The sequence below is a fragment of the Balaenoptera physalus genome, assembly GCF_965194825.1.
Source record: "Balaenoptera physalus genome assembly, chromosome: 11".
NCBI lineage: Eukaryota > Metazoa > Chordata > Mammalia > Artiodactyla > Balaenopteridae > Balaenoptera > Balaenoptera physalus.
In genome coordinates this window covers 37444142-37464996 of record NC_138896.1, presented here as the reverse complement: position 1 = coordinate 37464996, position 20855 = coordinate 37444142, and the positions used below count along the sequence as shown (strand labels likewise).

Genomic DNA, 20855 nt, shown 5'->3' with positions numbered 1-20855 from the left:
TTAGTTCCCTGACCAGGGATTGAACCCATACCCGTTGCATTGGAAGCACAGAGTCTTAACCACTGGACCGTCAGGGAAGTCCCAGTTTTTATATTAGTTTCTCAGCTTAAGGTCTCCTCACCACTTGGATAGTGCAAGACACAGACTGGATTAGGGTTATTCCTTCATAGGTGACTCTGCTTGCACCCACACCCTGAAGCAGAAAGTCTGCTCCCTGCTATGACTCTGGGCTATGGGGCAGAGATCTTCTGGTCCCCATTCATAGGTGGTGTCACTCTTATCAAGCTTCCAGCTTTAGGTAAGAAGTCCAGTTCTAGCTCCAGTCATAGATGGGCCTGTGGCCTCAGCTCATACCCCCCATGTGTGTATTAATACTACTACCCCTGAGGTGGGTATGCAGTTAAGTCCCTCCAAGTACCAGTTTCTTCAGCTTTTGCTCACTACCATCGCTATAGATTTCTTCTTCATTTTAAACATAGAGGGTCCCTCTCTCTTGCTATTAGTTTGGAGTAGGGAATTCCATGCCCACTCATTCCTCCATCTGACAACAAAGTGGGCTATGAGATGATACTTGCTCCACCCCTAGACTGGATGCTCCATGACAACAGGAACTGCAGCTGTATCCTCAGGACCCATCACAGTACTTGGCACATAGCAGGTGCTCAATAAATATTTATTGTAATGAAATGAGCAAAAAGGCACTAGAAGGCATTTCAGGACAGGTAAAGAGCAGTGGCTAAAGCAAGAATGAACAGGGTGTATTTGGACAGGTTCACTGAAGACGGGGCGTGAGGAGGATGGCCGTGGGAGATCAGACAGGACAGGCAGGTGGGGGCTGGATTGTGGGGGGGTCTTTAGTTCCACCCCTATGAACCTGAACTGGGTCTGGCAGGTAATGTGGAGCCATCGAAGGTTTCTGAGCTGGGAGTGATATAATGTAGCAGGTCTAAGGATGATCATTCTGGGAGCAGGGTGCAGGAATGGATTGGAGGGGGAGAGGTGGGAGAATGGGAGGCCAGTTAGAGTCTACTGCAGTGGTCCAAGGGACAGGACTAAAGGTCTGACCTCAAGGGGTCATGAGGAATAGAAGGAGACCCATGCAAGAGACGTAAAAAGAAAGGCCTCAGAGCCTGGCTAGGTGTGGGGAATGATATGCGGCTGAGTCAAATATGAGCCCAAGGGTTTGAGCCTAGGTAGCAGGAAAAATAATGAAACTACAAATGGAAGTAGAAAATGGGTGCACGGACTCACAGCCACAGCCACAAACGACTCCTACATGTGATGCACAAGGGGACACACACAGATGGCCAGTGCAGCCTGAGGGAGAGGTGGCCCAGCTGCCTCCCTGGCTTTAGGGAGGATCATCCCTAAAGTCACACCTATGCAAACACCAACCTGAAGACTGGCAGCATTGTTTTCACTTCCAAAAATAAACCGTTAAGAAGGAGGAAGCGGTGATGATAGTTTCAGTTTGAAAAAGTCTTTAGGAGTTTTCTTGTCCATCTGCTTGTCTCAAGACCAAACCTACTAAAGCTGTCCCTGTTCCCAAAATTGTCCCCAAAAAAAGGATTTTGCAATCACTGTGCTTCCTAGGATCCAATCAAAACCTTTTCTGCTGCTTTTAAAGGTCACCGCAGCTCGCCAGCAAATTTTACCCATCCCTCCAGCCCACCCTCCTGCCTCCTCCTGTCAGCTCTCAGTGATAACCAGCCAATACTTCCTGCCTGAACCAAACACTTAGTCTGGGACAAAATTCACCCAGATTTTCCAGATACTCATCTTCTGTTACTTTCTAATAGCTTTGAGTCTCTTAATGTCAAAAGTGTGGGGCTTGTCTACTGGAAGCCTCCTGAAGTAGGATGAAGTGTACCAAGCTACAGAGAACGCTGGTTCTGGATTCGAATTCTGCTCCCACCCTCACAAGAGCTGGGGACCTTGGGAGTTTACCCAACCTCTCTGAACCTCGATTTCCTCAGCTTAAAATGGAGGCCCTGATGCCTTCCTCACAGCACGGTTGCGAGGCTCCAAAGAGAAAACACTGGAGAAAGTAACGAGCATAGTGTTTGGCACATGGTCTGCCTTCAAACAGTGGATGAAGGTATATATCTGAGAGAGCGTCTGCTCAACAGATACAGGGAATGGAGTGGAACTGAACAAGTGACATTCAGTTTTTTGCCCTCAGTCGTCAATATTTCCAGGTGAGTAAGCCCACAGCCTCTAGCCCTTCCCCACAGAGTCTATTTTCCAGCTATTTCCCCAGCCCCAGGCTCCTGTCTTCTGTTGACTTGCTGCTGTCTGTCTCTAGTCACAGCTCCCACTGCCTCTTCTGATTCCAGAGTGGGGTGGGGAGTGAGGAGGCGAGGTCAGGAGGGGCCTGTTCAAGCCAGGGCAGTGGCTTACCTGGGGCCGAGGGTGCCCGGTGACCAGGCACTGCAGCACCAAGGTGTCCCCCTCCCGGATGGTGTAGACGCGCTCACTGATGTTGTCCTCTTTCACCACACACGCCTGGCCCGCGTGCACGATCTGAGCCTGGGCTGGAGCTGGCGGGAGACGGGGAGATTTAGACAGGAGGCACCGAGGCCAGAGGGGTTCTAAGGCTCCCTCCTGAGTGTGTCAGGGGGAGGGGTCAGCCCAGACTTCTCCATGACATCCCTCAGAGGCCTGATCCCATCGAGCTCAGGAAAGAATCCTCCTAGGGCCCCGGGCCAGACCAGAAGGGCCAGGGACTCAGGACAGGGGCAATTCCTCCCCATCCCACGGCCCTTGCAAGAGATCTGTACTCTTCAATGAGCTGAAGATTGTGAGGGGGCTTTGTAATCTGTACAGAGTGGTTATCACCCAGTGAGCATCATGTCTTAGCAGCCCCCTGTCGTGCAGGCTGCTGGTGCTCTGCCCAGCCCCCTGTATCTGGCAGGTGCCTCCATTCCCACCTGCTGTGTTAGCTGCTAGGCACGCAGAGCTCACTTGCCCCAGGGAATTGCCCTCAACCAGTGCCAGCTGCCTGGACCAGACATGCCTAGGAGGTCATCCCTTCCCCAATACATACACACCCCAATGACTGGTGGACATGATGCAAAAGCCCAGCCACCTTGCCTCAAGCTGGGGTGACCGCGGTTCTGTTCATGTTCCAGAGCTCCCCTACCCCCACCCCAGGGAACAGGCTGAGACTAAGTCAACTAAACCACATTTTCACCTGGCTGTTTCCCTTGTCCCCTTTCAGTTGGTCCTTAGAGCACTTTCTCAGCAAATCACTTGCCTGAACTCACTGCCACCAACCATCCGAGGCTCAACCTACAGCGAACCTAACTAAGATATCCCCCAGGCCCACGGACTGCACATTCCCCTCACCCAAACGCCTGTTACTTTTCCCTCATTTCTCTCTGAACCTATGCCAGCCTCCTCTCCTAGGGAGAGAAGTTCTCACCGGGGGCCTGGAAGCTCTCACAAGACTTTGGATCCTCCCTAACCTCTCTCACAGTGGCCAGGGCTGGGGGACCAGAGCTAGGATATGGCTGGGGGACCCAAAGGGAAAATGATTGAACCAGAAAAGTTCATAGCCCTCCTTCAGTGTCTTAGCCCCATTGTCCTGAAGGCAAACCAGCCCCCAGCCCACCAGTACTTGGGCTCTGGGAAGGAGGGCAAGGCCCCCAATTTCAAACCTGTCTGCTCACATATGAGGGTGGAGGGAGTGGAGGCAGGAGAGCTAATCCAGGGCGCGAAGGACACAAGGGGGTGAAAACTGAGTCCTTGCCCTAAAGAGGTGCAGGGAGGTGAGATAAAACCTGTTCATAAAATGTGTAATTTCCTCCGGGAAGCATTCCATGATTGACCTACATCCTCCCTCCTTCTGTATCCATCACTTTTCCAGTGCAACAACAAAGCATCAATCTGCGTGTCTACCAAATTCAGCATTCTTATCTTTCTGCCTACCAGACCATGAGCTTCACACCTTGGTATCCCCAGCGCAAAGCCTTGAATATAGCAGGTACTCAGTGAACATTGAATGAATGAATTTATAGGAATATGCCATGGTGAAGTTGCTAAGCATTGTAAGAAAGGTAAAGAGAAGGTGCGAGGAGAGAGACATCACTGTCTGCTGGAGAAAGAATCACAGAAGGCTCTATGGAAGAGGCAGCTTTTGAACCAGCCCTCAGAAAACAGGGGGGCTTCCTGCAGGTTGGCAGGGCAGTCTTATATACCATATTACCCGGGGTAAAACACTAGTGATCTTTGGACCTTCATTTTCTCATCTCTAAGATGGAGAGAAGGCTACCAACCCTGAGAACTCACAAGGGTGGATGTGATCATCACACAGGATAAATGAGAAGTGCTTAGTAGAACTCTGATGTGTTCCACTGTTGCCACAAATAGCACCTTAACAGAGTCTCTCCAACCAACACTGACGGGACAGGCATGAACTCATTACAGAGGTGGGTCCACAGAGGCAGCCCGGCCACACATCAAGAAGTTTGTGGGGCAGCTGTCTGAGGGTGATGTAGGCTGTGTTTAACCATGAGAGTCTCTGCAAACAGTAGCAGGTTCTGCAAACAGTGGCAGCTGCTACCAACCCAGAGTCTGAGTGTCCGGTCTGGCTGCCATGGAGTAATGAACCTAGGCTAGCTGTCAGGAGACAAGCTGTGTGACCTTGGGCAAGTCAAACCTCATGGACCTCACTTTCCTCACCTATAGGAGGGGAGTGTATTAGATGACTTCTGAGGTCTTTTTTTCAACTCATACTTTCTATGAATTTTATAAACAGCACGTGCTCCCTGTATAAGATGCACCCTGGAATCTAGGGAATGGGTCTGAAACTATCACCCCCTGCAATGTAAATGCTTTGGAAAAGATAGCCATCTGTGGCCAAGGTCCTCAGGAAACAACCCACCAATGTGTGATGTGTGTGCCAGTTGCTGATAAGCCCAGAAGGCTGCATGGATGTCTGCAAGAGGCCTGGGGTGCCTCTCAACAAGGAAGACATTGATTTAACAGGCTCCAATGGAAGATAAGCTGTAATCTTGGACACTGTGGCTTGCCCGTAGCCAGGCAGTGTTGTAATGATAGACACTTTGGTGACTGATGAGGAATACTGAAAAAGAGCTGGAGAGCTGGACTTTCTCAGGGCCTGGCCAGCCCAAGCCAGAAAAGATGGGGCCTGGCCAGCAGACACAAGGCCTCTGGCCACCTGACAGGTGCTCTTCCTCATTGGACATTGGGCTATGAGTTGGCATCATGGGTCATGACATCATTAAGTTTATCTAACGCCCCTTAATGACATTAACTCCTAAGACTATCCAACTCTAAAATAGTAGAACCACTTTGGAAGAGATTTTGGCAGCACCTACTCAGGCTAAACAAGTGTACACCCCATGATGCAGGAATTCCACTCCTGGGTATGTACCCAATAAAAATTAGTGCTATGACAACCAAACAATAGGTCCAAGAATATTCATAGCAGCTTTATTCATTATAGCTAAAAACAAGAAATGACCCACATGTCCATCAAGAGCAGCAAGGATGAATAAATTCTGGCATATTCATACAATGGAATATTACACAGAAGTGAAAAAAAGAACTACAGATAGACACAACAACCCTGTTGAATCTCACAGCACAATTTGAGTGAAAGAGCTCAGATGTGAAAGAGGAAATAGTGTATGATTTCATATATTTGAAATTCGAGACTGGAAAAACCAACCTTATAGTAACAGAGATCTAAACAGTGGTTGCCCTTGGGTGGAGGTGGGCGATTATTTACTGGGAAGGGCACAAGAGAAGTTTCTGGGGAGGAGATGGGATCCCATCTAGTGAGATGGAAATGTTCATAGTCTTAATCTGAGTGGCTGTTAAACGGGTGGATGGGGCTTCCCTGGTGGCGCAGGGGTTGAGAATCTGCCTGCCAATGCAGGGGACACGGGGTTGAGCCCTGGTCTGGGAAGATCCCACATGCCGCAGAGCAGCTGGGCCCGTGAGCCACAACTACTGAGCCTGTGCGTCTGGAGCCTGTGCTCCGCAACAAGAGAGGCCGCGACAGTGAGAGGCCGCGATAGTGAGAGGCCCGTGCACCGCGATGAAGAGTGGTCCCCGCTTGCCACAACTAGAGAAAGCCCTCGCACAGAAACGAAGACCCAACACAGCCATAAATAAATAAATAAATAAATAAATAAACAACAAAAAAACGGGTGGATGTACATATAAAAATGCATCAAGGTATTTGCTTAAGATTTTACTGTATCACTTTACACTTCAATTAGATAAAAAAAAGAGCATCCACTCCCCCTTTGATGACATTGTCCGTTGATGTTATCCAGCTTCCTCAGTTGACACTAACCATTACAATTACCCACTCCCTTTACTCTGAATCCTACTTGATGAGCCACTTCCCATGGCTGACTTCTTCTCGGTTCAGATTTTCCTTCTGGAGCAAGTGCTGCCTAATTGCAAAGCACTCAGGCCCCCTTGGCATAGACAATCCAATTTGCCCATCACCCCCACTGAGTTTCGTTAACATGAGTCAGCCTCCCCCACTCTGCTCACCCCTGGAATGGCTGGAACTGCTTTCTGACCCTAAACCAACAGAGATCCCACCAAGTTACAGACCCCCAAAGGGGTTCTGTCCCACTGAGCCTCAGCCTCTCGCTCTACACACCCCAGGAAGTCACTACCAGCAGCAACATTTTCTGATTCTAAAGGCAACCAGGCCAGGGCCTGAGTCAAGAGGCACCATGACATAATCCCTTCATTCAGTCTATCAAACAACAAAAGCAGGCCGCTGCACTGGATGCTAGAGAGACTGTCATGAAAAGCAAACAAAGACCAGCTCTGAAAGAGCATTGTTGGGGAGAAGGATGGCAAACAAGGAAACAGAAATGAACGGATGGTTTCAGAGTGTGTTAAGTGCTAAGATGACCCCAAAGCAGGGCGACGTGACAAAAGGAACGGTGGGCAGAGGAGGGATCTGCTGGAGAGAGGTGGAAAGACCAGACAATCTGGGACTAACTTCTGGCTCTGCTACCCACTAGCTGGGTGACATTGGGCAAGTTACTTAACCTCTCTGAGCCTCAGCCTCTTCATTTGTAAAATGGGAACAATAATGCTTTCTCCCAGGGCAAGTGTGAGGGTTGAATACAATATATGTAAAACATCTGGCCAAACAGTATGTGTTCTGTCAATAAATGACAGCTCCTGAGATGATTAAATAGGAGCAAGAGATGGGGACAGGAGACCACCCTCTGTGGCCCCCTCTATATCTCAGGGGTGGAGCCACTCAAAGCAGACACTAAACCATTAGGGATGTTTCATGAACATGTTCAGAGTTCATGTTGAGGACTGTGCAGGGAGTCAGAAAACCAGAGGGGAGGGATGGAGCCCTTTCTGAGCATCCCTCTTACACACTTAACTTTCAGAAAGTTACCTTGTGACTTTTAGCAAGTTATTTAAAGCCTTAGTTTTCTCATTTGTAAAATGGGGTTGTGGAGAGGAATAAATAAGTAAACTCAGGTAAAGTGTCTAAAACTGTCTGGTACACAGTAAGTCATCAAGCATGTCAGCCAGCATTATTATTCCGTAAGTGATCCTGCACTCCTCTTAAAACCCCACCTCCCCAGGGGACTGCAAGGCCTTCGCACGAAAGGACGATGTCTAATCTGCCACAGATGATGAGGCCTGATACATTCCTGGGGTCCATTGTATATTTGCAAGATCCTTGCCTCAGTTCTGAGAGCCAGAAAAGGCACGTCCTATTTAGCCTCCTTTGGCAGAGAAGGAGGCCTGGAGAAGGGAACACCCTGTCCACTCACAGACACAGGACAGTAGCAGAGCTGGGGCTCGAACCCAGGCCTTCTGCCCACTAGCTTGGAACTCAGTTCACTGCCCTCCACGGACTCCTCTACCCCCGCCTTGTGTCACTAGGGGAGCCCTTTGCAATGCATATTCCCAGGCCCATGCAGAATCACTAGCCCTGACTCTTCAGGGGCGGGCCTCAGAGGGTGTATTTGTAACACGCTCCCTTTGAATTTCAGAGGCACTGCTGGATTTGTTTATCTCTGCTTGACACCACATTGGTGGATAGAAAATAGGAAGGATTGTGGAAAATTTCCCTGCTTCTGGCCTATGAGACTTTTGCTATTTCTCTCTCCCAAGCTTTAGCAACAAACCCCATGGAAAAGGAAAACACTGTCTGCCAAACCTGTGTGCCATAAAATGCTCACAGACAGCCCATCGCCAAATAAGGGTGCTGCATCTTCTCCCTCTCAGAGTCTCAGCGCACAAGAGTAAACTATTAAAGGCCCTGAAAAGTCCTGCAGAAAACACATCCATGTAACTTGGTTTAATCCAGCGCTTTCCACTTGACCATAAAGCTCTTTCTTAACAGAGTATAATGGCTGTGGAGTCAAGTAACATTCTCCTCCCCAGCCCCTTGGCTGAGAGTAACCAAGCGGCATGAGACATGTCACCAATGAGGCAGCATCCTAAGGAGGGCAACTGAGCAGAAATGGCAAGTCCCTGGCAGATGCTTCTGGTCTATCAGCTCACTCCTTTCTACCTCCAAAAGTGCACACCCCAAACCGTAGGTAGGGGTGGGGATTGCCAGCACCCAGGAGGCCCAGTGAGGAAGCCACAAACTCTCAAGGACGCATGTTAAGGCAAATTCCAGCTTGCTCCGTGGCCTTCTGAAGAGAATTCTCACTGGAACCTAGAAGGGGAATTTCATCAAGGATCCCCATCCCCCATCAGAGAATTTTCTCCCCAGCTGCGAGCCAAGGGGGTGGGGGACGCTGGCGAAGTACACGAGGATGCAACAGTAGGATGTAGAGCCAAACAAGGCTGACAGACAGCAAAGGGAATGAAAACCCTTGATTAAAAGCCCCATTACATCAACTTTCCTTCAGCTTTCTTCCCCACCCTAAATTTTAAAAGGTTTATCATGACCAAGTGGGATCTGGTGTCCTGCTTCCCCCTCCTGACTCTTTCAGGGGAAGGGTGTCTGCAGGCTGCAGAAACTTCCAAACAGAGCAGAGTGGTGGGAAGGCAAGCAGAGAAAAGAAGAAGGGGGTGCTGCTGACTCCCCCACCTGAAGTTGGTTCTATCTCCCAGTTACTGGATGGCAGGGCAAGTACCATCACCCTAACCACCTCCTGGAAGCATCACTGAGTGTTCCGGGCCAGGCGATAAGGAAACAGAATCTGTGTTCTGGTCCTAGCTTCTATCAGATAGTCATTCAACAAATCCTTATAAGTGTGAGGTGCTGAGCTTGGTGCTGCGGGTACAGAGAGCTATGGCACCCAGGCCCTGCACTAGGGAAGTGCATAGTCTAGAAGAGCTGAGATTAGAATGATGCCTATAAAGGTCTGCTGAGAAGCAGAAAGGAAACAAGGAGGGATTACTGTGAGCTGGAGTTATGTCTCAGGTCTCCCTCCCACCACCATAATATAACGATCACATAATAATATATACATAACATAATAATAATATTACTCTGCGCCGGCGTTTTATTGAGTGTTTTATATCTATTATCTTATTTATTGCCCACAACAAGCTTATTATTGTTCGCATTAGTCAGATGAGGAAGCTGAGGCTCGGCAAGTTTAAGTAACTTGCCCAAGGACACCCTGCTGATTTGGAGTCCATCTGACTCTCTGACTTTTGTGCTAAGCCCCATGCATTTCCAGTTTGCAAGTGCCTGGCACAGTGCTGAGGACACAGGGCTCCAGGACATAGTCTCTGAGTCACTGGTTGGGCCTGTCCCACGTGGCATCCTTAGAAACTATTCCTCCCTCATTCTCCCAGCTCCTGGTACACACATGTTTATCGATCCTTTTTTGTACGTAATGCAAATGGACACTTAATAATTTAGCAGAGTTAACAGTGCTGAAATATTAACAGGCTTTTCTCTTTTAATTAGCTGCTCAGAGAATGGCGGCCGGGGTCTGAAATGAGGCTCTCAGGGCAGGCGCTTGGCTGGCTCCGCCTGGGCCTCCTTCTGCCAGGGATGAGGCTACACACCTCTCCTGCGAACCACAGGCCATCAAATGTGTACCTCTCGGGAAAATTAACCCTGCTCTCTGTGCTCTCCACAGTGGGGCTTCGCCCTGCCCTCCCCATATCCCTGTCTGCAGAGCTGGCTGAAGCCTGCCCTCTGTTTCGGCCCCTGGCCAGGGGGCAGGCCAGGTGGCTTCTCAGGAGTTCTGGAGTCTAGGGGAGACTCCAATTCCATGCTGAGAAAACAAGTTTGAACCAGTCCCCCCACCAGTACCACCTCCCCTGGCCTCACCTTAATGTCAGTCATCTGGAGGGGAAGCACCAGCACACCCTGCCCTGTCCACCTCTGGTCACTCTCTCAGGGCATTAGACCTTGGTCCAGGATGATTCTCTCTCCATCGTCCCTCTTGCTCCCTGGCCTCCCAGCCCTTCAAAGGCACATACAATCTCCTGTTAACTTACCATTGATTCATGGATCCCTTCTGTAACATTTCCTGAGCACCTGTTGTCCTGCCCTCGGCTCTAGAATGCAGAGGGAGTCAGGCACATCCCCCTCCCTGAAGCACCTCTGCCCTCCCCTTGCTGCTGACTCTATTAAAGTCTGCTCTCAGCAATAAGTCTTTTTTGCTTACCAAAACCAGATCCACATTCAGCCGACCTCCCCTTTGGCTTCAAAAATCTCTCCCCAACCTGAGTATGTATGTATCTCTGACCTCCAGGTCCAAGAGCACTGTCACAGAGTGTGGAAACCAGCCACAGCTGAAAGATCAGGGCACAGGCTGCCAGCCTATCACCATGATTAAGCATGAAAACAAGCTCTGCTCTCATAGTCAGAGGCAGGGCCTGGTAGGGCTCGCAGAGTCTGCTGCTGTGTGTAAGGCCTGGTTCCATTTTCAGGAGCTGATACTGTTTGCAGAGCCTGATGCTTCTGGCAGAGCCTGGCACTGCTGAAAGTGGTGGCCAGTCCATCTGTGCCCCCGTCCCTAGGAAGGTTTGGCACCACTGCACCTACATCCTGGCCCCATCAGAAGGCACACAGGTTTTGAGAGTGCCAGGTTCTACTCACAGAATCTTCACTATCTGCATACCAGTGGAAGTCTAATCTGCACACAACTAATGAACTCAGGGATGTTAGGACAGGCCACCAGAAAGCCCTCTAAGTGGGGGCTCTGAGGTCCCCTGCGGGAAACTATAAAGGGACTTTCTCCCTGGTGGGCAGGGAGATCAAAACTGTCAACAAATGAGGTGCCCTAGGACAGTGCTAACATTATAGGCAGGACACCCAGGGAAGAGAGATCACAAAGGCACATGCCTCAAGTTGGGCACTGCTTGAGCCAAAGCTGTAAATGCAAGTCTGAGGGGCTGCCCAGATGGTGTAGTATGAGAGGCAGGAGGTAGGGCTCTATCTCTCCTCTAATGACTATGTGACCTTGGGCAAGTTATTTAACTTCTCAAAGCCTCAGTCTCTTCATCTGTAAAATGGGGATAATACTACATCTCAGCTCTAGTGAAAATAACTTATGGGTTGTGAGGATTAAATGAGATAATGCACATTTGGTACAGAGCATAATCACTAGTATATAGTAAGTGCTCAATAAATTTCAGTTCCCTTTCCATTTGATCACATAGCCTGGGACCCTTTGGGAACCTGTTCCAAGCGCCTGTAAGAGGAAAATGTAAAACTGAATGAAGAGGTCTACTTTGGGGGGATGCCAAGAGCCATAATCCCGAGAGACCAGAACGTCAATGTGGATGGAAAGAGGTAATCACTGGAAGGAAAGCTCTCCCCAGGAGAACATCCAGGATGATGGAGAGAGAGAGAGGCTACCACCCATCAGAGCAGAGAATGGCATCTGGAACCCAGGACCTGAGCCTGCCTGGCCCAGGGCTGTGGGGCCCATGGACATAGGGTTTCTCGTGTAAAAATTTTCTGCTGGGGTCCCGCTACACAACCCCACCAAGATCTGCAGTCCTGGAGACCCCATCACTGCAGTTCACTTGGCCCTGGACCCTGGCAGTGGGCCAAATTCTGGATGTGACCAACCCTCCAACTGACAAAGCATACCTATTGAACCAAGCCCATGGGAGGGGCAGGGCTGGAGTAGACACAGGGGTTCTCATTCAGGCTGTTGCAATAATTGCTGTGTGACCTGGGGCAAACCATTTAACTCTCTAGTCTACAGCCTCGGTTTCCTGCCTATAAAATGGGCATAAGAATGCTCCCTATTGAGAGTGTTAAATACAATAAGAATGGAATCCACCAATCACAGCACATGCTGCCTAGTAGATGCTCTAGAAGTATAGTTAGAAGGGAGCAGAATAAAACCAAGCTCATACCTAAGGGTGTGTCCACCATGAGAAGGTCCCCCTAGCCTGAGAGTTGAAGCCTCCAGTGCAGAGCCTGACAGGCCCCTGAGTAACCCTGTTTATTGGCGCCTGAGGCTCAGTCACCAGGGCACCAGTGTACCTGTGACCAACACTGGGGATGGGGCACATCCTGGGTGGGACCAGAGACACACTGCCAGGTCCAGGCCCCCAACCCAGAACGCAGAGCCTTGGCCAGCCCTGGGCCAGGGAATGGAGGGAGCAGTGGCCTCGCTAAAGCAAAGAACCCTCAAAGGCCCCTCTGACCCAAAAGCCCAGTGTTTTCCTCCCACCCCCCAAGCTGAGACCCAAGCCTGAAGCACAGGGCACAGCTTGCAGCCTGACACAGGCCTGGCTGTGGGAACTGAGGGAGACAGGGGGCTGAGGCACTGGATTGGGGCTGAAATGAGCATCTGGGGACCTGGGTCCTCAGAAAGAACAGGATGGTGGGTGGGGGGGGCCTTGGGCCCTCTGAAAGAACGGGATGGTGGCAAGTGGGTGGGAGTTCTTTCCAACCAAACCTGCAAGAACTGGCTGGAAGTTCCACTCCAGCACTCAACCTGACTAAACACCCATTTCACCATATAAAACAGAGGCCAATAATATTAGGCTCATCGTATCTCACTTGATATGTCATCTCAAGTGAGATGACATGTCAGAAAGTGCCATGTAAACTGTAAAGTTCTGCACAGATCAGGTCTTATTATTATTAGGTGTTCAAAAGACCCAAATATGGCTTCTGGAAGTAAAAACTGGAAGTTAAGAAGCAGGCCATAATGCACCTATTAAACCAGTGAAAATAAATTAAACTGATAAAAATCCATTGTGGCTGGGCTGCGCACAAGCCCGGCTCAAACTTTTTGTAGCACGGGCCGGCAGTGCGAAATGAGAACCATAAAGCTGTTCCTAGCCTATGACCTATTAGGCAATCTCACTTTGGGGAATAGGCCCCAAGGAAATAATTTAAAAGGAAAAAGTAATTCACATAAGGATATTCATGGCAGAGCTATTTAGAAGAAGAAATTGGCGTCTGCCCAAATGCCCAGCACTGGAGAAACGGTGACCAAACTCCAGCGCATCAATGCAGGGGGTGCCCTGCGGCCATTAAGCTGACAGGTCTGAGGGCTCAGTCAATACCAGGAGATGTGTGTAGGGGATAAAGTCAGCCAAGAGAGCAGAATGGACCACTGTTTACTGCTATGTAAAAATATATTGACAGGTATGGGCAGGGAATTTAGAATGAATGATTAATGTTTGATGGTCACTGGGTTCCTTTTTTTTCCTATGAAGTTGTTTAAGTGGATAATAATAATAACAACCCTGAAAGCAAAATCAATCTTGCAGCTTAAGAGCAGGCGGGGCCTTAGACGCCAGGACAGAAGGACAGGGGACAGAAGGACAGTGTTTCTGCAGAGCTTACCGCCGCCACTCTGGTGGGGCAGCGCTCTGGTCCCGCCCCACCCCCACCCCGGGCCACGGTGGGTTCCTGGGCATCATCCCGCCCAGCTGGGGGGTGGAATTATGGGTGTCACAACCTGACTGCTTGAAACCTCTTAAAGCAGCCCCTGCGTAGTTCCTCCAGGCTGGACCTTCATCCCAGCTCGGGAGGCAGGAGAAGGATTGCCTCTGAAGGTTTAAAAACCAGGGATCAGAGATGCAAGGGCCTGATTAACTTTATGCCTCTGTCCACATCCATTGACCTCAGGAGGACAGCACTTAGTGACCCCGCCACACCCCCAAGGCCTGAGAGCCATTCCTCACCCTCTGTCACTGAAAACACACTGGCAGCCAGAAACCTGGGAGTCATCCCTGCCTTCTCTCCTTCCACACCCCATGCCCAATCCACCAGCTCAACCTTCGGAACTGATCCTGCATCTGACCCCTGAAACACCAACCTGGTCTTAGAAACCACTACCACCATCCCCTGCCTGGATTTTTACAGCAGCCTCCAGAGAGCTCTACCCTGCTTCCTCTCTTGCCTGGCACAGTCTGTTCTCCACAAGCAGCCAGAGGGATCCCTTTCCAACATTAGGTCAGATCCTGTCCCTTCTCTGCTCAAAACCCTACCGTGGGTCTCCTCTCACTTCGAGTCAAAGCCATAGCTTTTTCAATAGCCTGCCACACCCTGCACCTGCTTCCATCCCCACCTTGTATCTTACTGCCCTCCTCCCACCTGTGGCCACACTGCTGTCTTTGCTGTTCTTCAAGCAGACCAAGCCCACTTCCACCTCAGGGCCTTTGCACTTGCAGCTCCCCCTGCTGGATTGCTCTTCCCCGGATTTCCAGAGCTCACCCCATCGCTTCCTTCAGCTCTCTTCTGAGACAGGCCTTCCCTGACCACCCTTTTTAAGACAGCATCCCTGCCCCCACCTCCATCACTCTCAATCCTCTTACCTGCTTTGTGTGTTCTTCATACCTCTTACCAACACCAGCATATTAAATAGTCACTTGCGGGTTTCCCTGGTGGTGCAGTGGTCAAGAATCTGCTTGCCAATGCAGGGGACACGGATTTGTAGCCCTGGCCCGGGAAGATCCCACATGCTGCGGAGCAACTAAGCCCGTGAGCCACAACTACTGAGCCTGTGAGCCGCAACTACTGAAGCCCACGTGCCTAGAGCCCCTGCTCTGCAACAAGAGAAGCCACCGTAATGAGAAGCCCGCGCACAGCAACAAAGACCCAACGCTGCCAAAAAATAAATAAATAAATTTTAAAAATAAATAAATAAATAGTCACTTGTGCATTCTCTTTCTGTGTCTGTTTCAAAAGGAGAACACCCCTGGGAGGGAAAGCACGTTAAATTTCTGAAAGGGATGACCAATCTTTTTTTTTCTTTTTTTTCAAGAGTCAATTCCAGAAGCATAAAGTTTGGGAACATATTTTCTTTTAGCATCAGGTATATTTATAAATCGGGAAATGTAATACCTGCCCCCCTGCTTAAGTATTCTCATTATTTTTTTCTTCCATCACTGAAGGGTTTCTCTCGTTTTTTGGCTGAAATTTAAGAAACCACATAAGTGGCATGCACTGTAGGATCTCAGCATGCCGAGTCTCTGAACAACTTGCAAATGACTTGAAACCCAGTCGGCTGGGGGAGAAAAGTGAAGGACCTGTGAATGGGGGAGGCCAATTGGACCTAAGTTCAATCACAGCCAGGGACAGAAAAGTCACTGCCATTAGGAGGCTCCTGGGGGCTAAGGACAGGAGGTGGGGGGCACTGCCTCTTAGGAGGAAAGTGAGGTCTGGAATGGGCAGACATGTGGGTGGCAGTAAAGGGCTGGGTGCAAAACACACCTGTCTCCCAACTCATAAAGTAGCTCAAAGGGAACATTCTTGCTATAAACTTCCCCAAGAGGAAGATGGGAGGAGGGGTGGAATTCTGCCACACTTTCTCCAGGACCAGGGTCTCGGTCTTTCCCCCAATATTGTGTCACATGCCTGTACATAGAGCCTCACATGCCACTTCCCTGGTGGCAGCCTCTGTGACTCATCAGAGCAGGCCTGGGCGCTGGAATCACTCCCTTAGCAGTGCCTCCTCTGAAGAGCCCCAGGCACTGGGCTCAGAACGGTTTTCCACAAGTTCCCATTTCCTCTTCACCACAGCCCCCTGAGGGGGGCACTATTATTATCATTTGCTTGTGCACAGGGAAACTGAGGCACAGAGTATACCCTGCCCAAGATCACACAGCCAGTGAATGACTGGGGCAGGACTTGAACCCAGACCTGTTGCAGAAGCCTCTGCTATGAGCCTTCAGGCCACACTGCTTCCGACACTCCCACCTGAGCGAGAGAGATGACTTTGATACATCTAGTTGCTTGCTTCTGAAATTAGACCTCGGTGGTGTCATGGAGCCTGGCAAGTCATGTGCGACAGCTGACCTCAGAGCTGCTAGTCACTGACACCTTGGTGTGAAGAACTTCTCTGGTTACTCTCCTCCCTGGGGCACTGAGGCATGAGGGAAGGAAACAGTGGAGAGCAGGGGTTGGGGGCAAAGCTGCAGGACCACTTGGCTGACCCTTCCCAGAATCCTCTTCTCTGGTTGCCATGGAGCCACCTCTGCAGAGGCTTGGGCCCTGGCGGGGAGCGGAAAGCCAGGTGGCGCCAAAGAAAGTGATCCAGAAGAAAGGAAGCTGGCCTGCCTGTGGAGGCCCTTGGAAAAGGGGGGCTGCAGAGGCATCAGTCCTGAGACCCTCAGTCGCTAGGGCCAGCCGCAGGTGGAAGGGAGAAGTGATTCCCAGGAGAAACTGAAAACACTGGGCAGAGACGGCTGAGGGAGGTGACAGAAGTATGCAGAAGGTTGAGGAAAGTGAGGTGCAGGAGGACGCCTGGACCGTGCCAAAACTGGGTGCTTGGCAGCACTAGCCCAATGCCCGGCAAGTAGTTGGTACTCAATAAATGTCAGCCAGAGCTATCGTTATCCTAGGTGCTCAAAAGAGACTCTCTGGTTAGGACACCTGTGAGCTCCAGTCTGCTCAGGCCAGGAATGAAGCGTGAGCGCTGTGTCAGGCAGATGTGCTCAGGGCTCCCACGGTGAGGGGCCCCCTGCCCTGCAAGGGGACTCTCCAAGGTGCCAGCTCCCCTCTGAGCCTGGGCAGTTCTGTTCCTGCGAGGATGGCTGGGGAGGGCTTCAGGAGAAGAAGAGGCCCCCCTGCCACTCAGCCCAGCTGGGGCCACTGTATCCATGCGTTCAGCCCAGCCCCCGCCCTGGCACGGGCACAGCGGGTGAGCGCACGCCTGGCACGGGCCCCGGTGCTGGGAGAGAGGCTCCGAGCAGGCAGCTTTGTATTTTGTGAAAACCACATCCACAACTGAGCTCTCCAGTCAAGCAGGGCCTGGCTGGGAAGGGTCTCTCTTCCCATCCCCCTGCTGGGGCCCACCCTCCCCTCCTCAGCCCTCACCCAGGAGCCGTGGGGAGTACCAGCTGCCACACCGGCTGGCATGGGGGGCTGAGGGGGACGGCCTGGGCCCAGCTCTGGCTGTGCCAGGGTTCCCCGTTCCCCCACCCTGACCCCCTTCTTGCCTGGAATAAATTGGAATACAAATCAGAGGGAAATGCTTTCCTCTGTTTGAACAAATTGCTATGGATTCCTCCCTGTCTCAGGTCAGGGCTTGAAATGGGGGATATTTTCACTCGCCGACTGCTAATAGACTCAGGAGAAGTTGCTGGATCGATGGAGGCCGGGAAAATTAGCCAGGAGCTTCAGGCCAGCCTCAGCCTGCCCTGGCCCCCGACTTCAGGTCTCCTAGAAGCGGTGGGGGGTAGTCATAACCCAGGCTGGACATAGCACTGGGCTGACGGTCCAGAGTGCTGGAGGCCCATTCCCACCCCCTGCCTGGGGACCAAGGCTAGGATGACCAGGGGCTGCCCAGAGGAGCAGTGGGATAAAGGTGGACCCAAAGAAGCCCCCAAAGAGGTCTGCAGCCCCCCACACATACATACATGACTCCCTGCACATAAACCCATGTTCTTGTGGGCATGATCACACATATGCACACATTCAGCACATGCATGCCCACGTATATTTACGTGTGCACGAAAAATACTGATGAAGTGTACATGCCCAGCGTAGAGAGGACTTGGGGAATGTATTTCAGCTCCTGCTGAGGTACCCAGTGAGAACAGCTTATCTCCTGCCAATGGTGCTCCATACACAAACAGACAGACAGAAAGACACACACACACACACACACACACACACACACACTGATCTCCACCAGCAGCCAGGGCTCCCCACCAATCACTCCTTTCACCCCTCAGCCCCTCATCCCTGGCTCTATAATTCTGCAAGAGAGCCCGAAGGAGCCACTGGCTTCACCGGCCCCAGCTCCGACAGAATGAAGGGGAGGAGACTGTGGGGAGATGCAGCCCACCCTCGCCCTGGACAGCCTCACAGCCCCTGCTCCCTCAGCTCCCGAGAAAGTGAGGGAGTGAGCCAGGCAGGGTGTCGGTGCTTCAGGCAGATTAGGGCACCCCTCAGTGCTGAGCCCTCCCAGCACCCCCAAGGCCACTGTGCCAGTGGGCAATGCCAGGGGCCATGGCTGTATGGGGAACTGGAGGAAGCCAGGAGGGGAGGGGAGAACTCACTGTAGCCTCTGAATGCCGCAGAAGGAGGTGGGTGGCTTGATCTGGAGAAAGCCTCTTACGTCTCCTGCCTGCTGCCCCTGGCACATTAAGCCACATGTGCGGACACACGCGTACACACACACACACAGTCCTCTCAGTATCCTAGAGCCCAGATATGACTTGGGAGATAGAAGTGGGAGAGAAGGGTGTATTCAGTGGCAGGTAGAGCTTGGAGCGACCCTTCACCTCTGACCACTGGTTTCTGCCTCTAAAAACTGATCAGTTAGGGCCAGGTAACCTCTAAGCCCACTACCTCTGACCTTCCATGATTCCAAGCTGGGCTGCCTGTTTGCTGTGTGGTCTGGGGACTTCTCTTACCTTCTCTAGGTCTCAGGTTTCTTTTCTAACAAATTATTATATTTGATCTAAGTTCTCTCCTGGCTCTGACAATGCCAGTGCAGTTTTGAACTTCATGGGAGCTTATAAATGCCATGAAGATGTGTCCTTGCTTCTCCTGAGCCCACAGGATAATATAGGAGAATGAGAAAGATCCAGCTGGAAAGTCCTTTGACGTGACTTTTAACTTCAGCCTTGGCACCCAATTGCTGTGTGACCTTGACCTTACCTTCTCTGGTCTCAGTCTCTTCCTGCACAGACTCCTTGAGATTCAAGTGCCTCTGGGTCAGTTAAGACCACTGTATCGCAGCTGAGCTCACTTCTCGCCACACCCTCAAGCTCCATCTCCTGGCCGTCTCTGTATCTGGAATACATGGCCTTATTCCAGAAAGGAGAGTAAAGCCAGGTCTTGTGATGGCACAGACCTTCAGCTTGCCTTGTGGGCTTATGTATTTTGCTAGAGATAAACTGACCTCCCCAGAGGCCCCCTGCATTTTACTGGAACACCAGAACCAAACCCAGGTAGATGAGGTCACCAGAATCCAGCTCCCTCCCCACGTCTACCCTCCGGCTGTCCCTCTCAGAGATGGGATAAGTGCCTTCATTTAGAGTTTCACATAGGAAAAGTCTCAGGGCTAAGGAGATATTCAAGTTCAGCTCAGAGGCCTCAGCTTCTGAATCTTTCTGATAAGAGATTATGTTACAACAAGCTGAAATAAGGTCAGACAATGAGAAGAACTTCCCAACAAAGGATTAGACCTTGAGCAAACAGCAGTGGGGTTGCCTGGGCTCATGTGGGTGTGGGATTGCTGAGAGGCAGAAAGATGAGGTAGATCATGGTTTCTAGCACAGTCCCTCAGTTTCTGGTTCCCCCAAACCAGGAGGGTCCACAGAGCTCTCCTGTGGCTGGGACTGAAAGGAGCCACCTGCTAGTGGAGGGAGGTACCAACCAGCGGAAATGAACAACCTCACGGAAGTGTGAATGAACAGTGTGCTGGGGTGAGGAGGAGCAAACGAGCACTAGCAGATGGGAAGTTGGACCCTCACATGAACGTCTGGGTTGCCCCAAGCAAGCCTCTTCCCTGCTCTGGCTCTCTGTCTTCTCTAAGTTTCCTTCTGGCCATACTCAGAGCCTCCAGAGCATCCCACCCAACCTGAGCTAGGCTGGCAGGGTAGTGTGAGGTGGGGAGAAGAACAGCTGTTCCCATCCATCTAAATCCTTTCATTTCAAGAAATGCCAACTGATCCTGAGGTGGGGATTTGTGGTAAAGACTGCTCATTACCTACCCAACTTCCATTCTCCCCTTCTATCTAAATAAACCCTGATATTCTCTTAGGTGAGAATATGTCCATCTAAGAGGCTACATTGGGACTTCCCTGGTGGCGCAGTGGTTAAGAATCTGCCTGCCGATGCAGGGGACACGGGTTCGAGCCCTGGTCCGGGAAGATCCCACATGCCACGGAGCAACTAAGCCTTGTGCCACAACTACTGAAGCCAGCACACCTAGAGCCTGTGCTCCGCAACAAAAGAAGCCACTACAATGAGAAGCCCGCGCACCGCATCGAAGAGTAGCCCCCACTCGCAGCAACTAGAGAAAGCCCCCGCATCAACGAAGACCCAACGCAGCCAAAAATAAAAAAAATAATTAAATAAATAAATAAAAGGCTACATTTATCAGCCTCCCTTCATCTAAGAATGGCCAGTAAGGGACTTCCCAGGTCGTCCAGTGGTTGAAAATCCGCCTTCCAATGCAGGGGACACAGGCTGGATCCCCAGTCAGGGAACTAAGATCCCACATTCTGCAGGGCAACTGGAGCCCACGCGCCACAACTACAGAGCCCTCACGCCACAACTAGAGAGAAGCCTGCGTGCCGCAACGAAAGATCCCATGTGACACAACTAAGACCCGACTAAGCCAAAAAAAAAAAAAAAACGAATGGCCAGTAAGACATCATTGGGAGGGGGCTTCTGGAAAAGCTGACTCAACTGGTAAATGACTCAGCCTTTTAAGTGTTCCTCCCTTCTTCCTGCCTGGAATATGTCATGATGGCTG

The 20855-nt window shown here is 51.0% G+C and overlaps 1 protein-coding gene across 3 annotated transcripts in view; it reads right to left on the bottom strand.

Annotated features, from left to right (window-relative positions):
* MDGA1 (MAM domain containing glycosylphosphatidylinositol anchor 1) overlaps window positions 1-20855 on the bottom strand; it is a 54863-nt gene that overhangs the window by 22216 nt on the left and 11792 nt on the right. For all 3 annotated transcript variants that reach the window (XR_014250709.1, XM_082412533.1, XM_082412534.1), the window contains exon 2: window positions 2401-2540. Coding sequence is in view for 2 of the 3 variants with exons in the window: in XM_082412533.1 (XP_082268659.1) it covers window positions 2401-2540 (140 nt within the window). In the remaining variant the exon portion in view is untranslated. The remainder of the gene's footprint in view (window positions 1-2400; window positions 2541-20855) is intronic.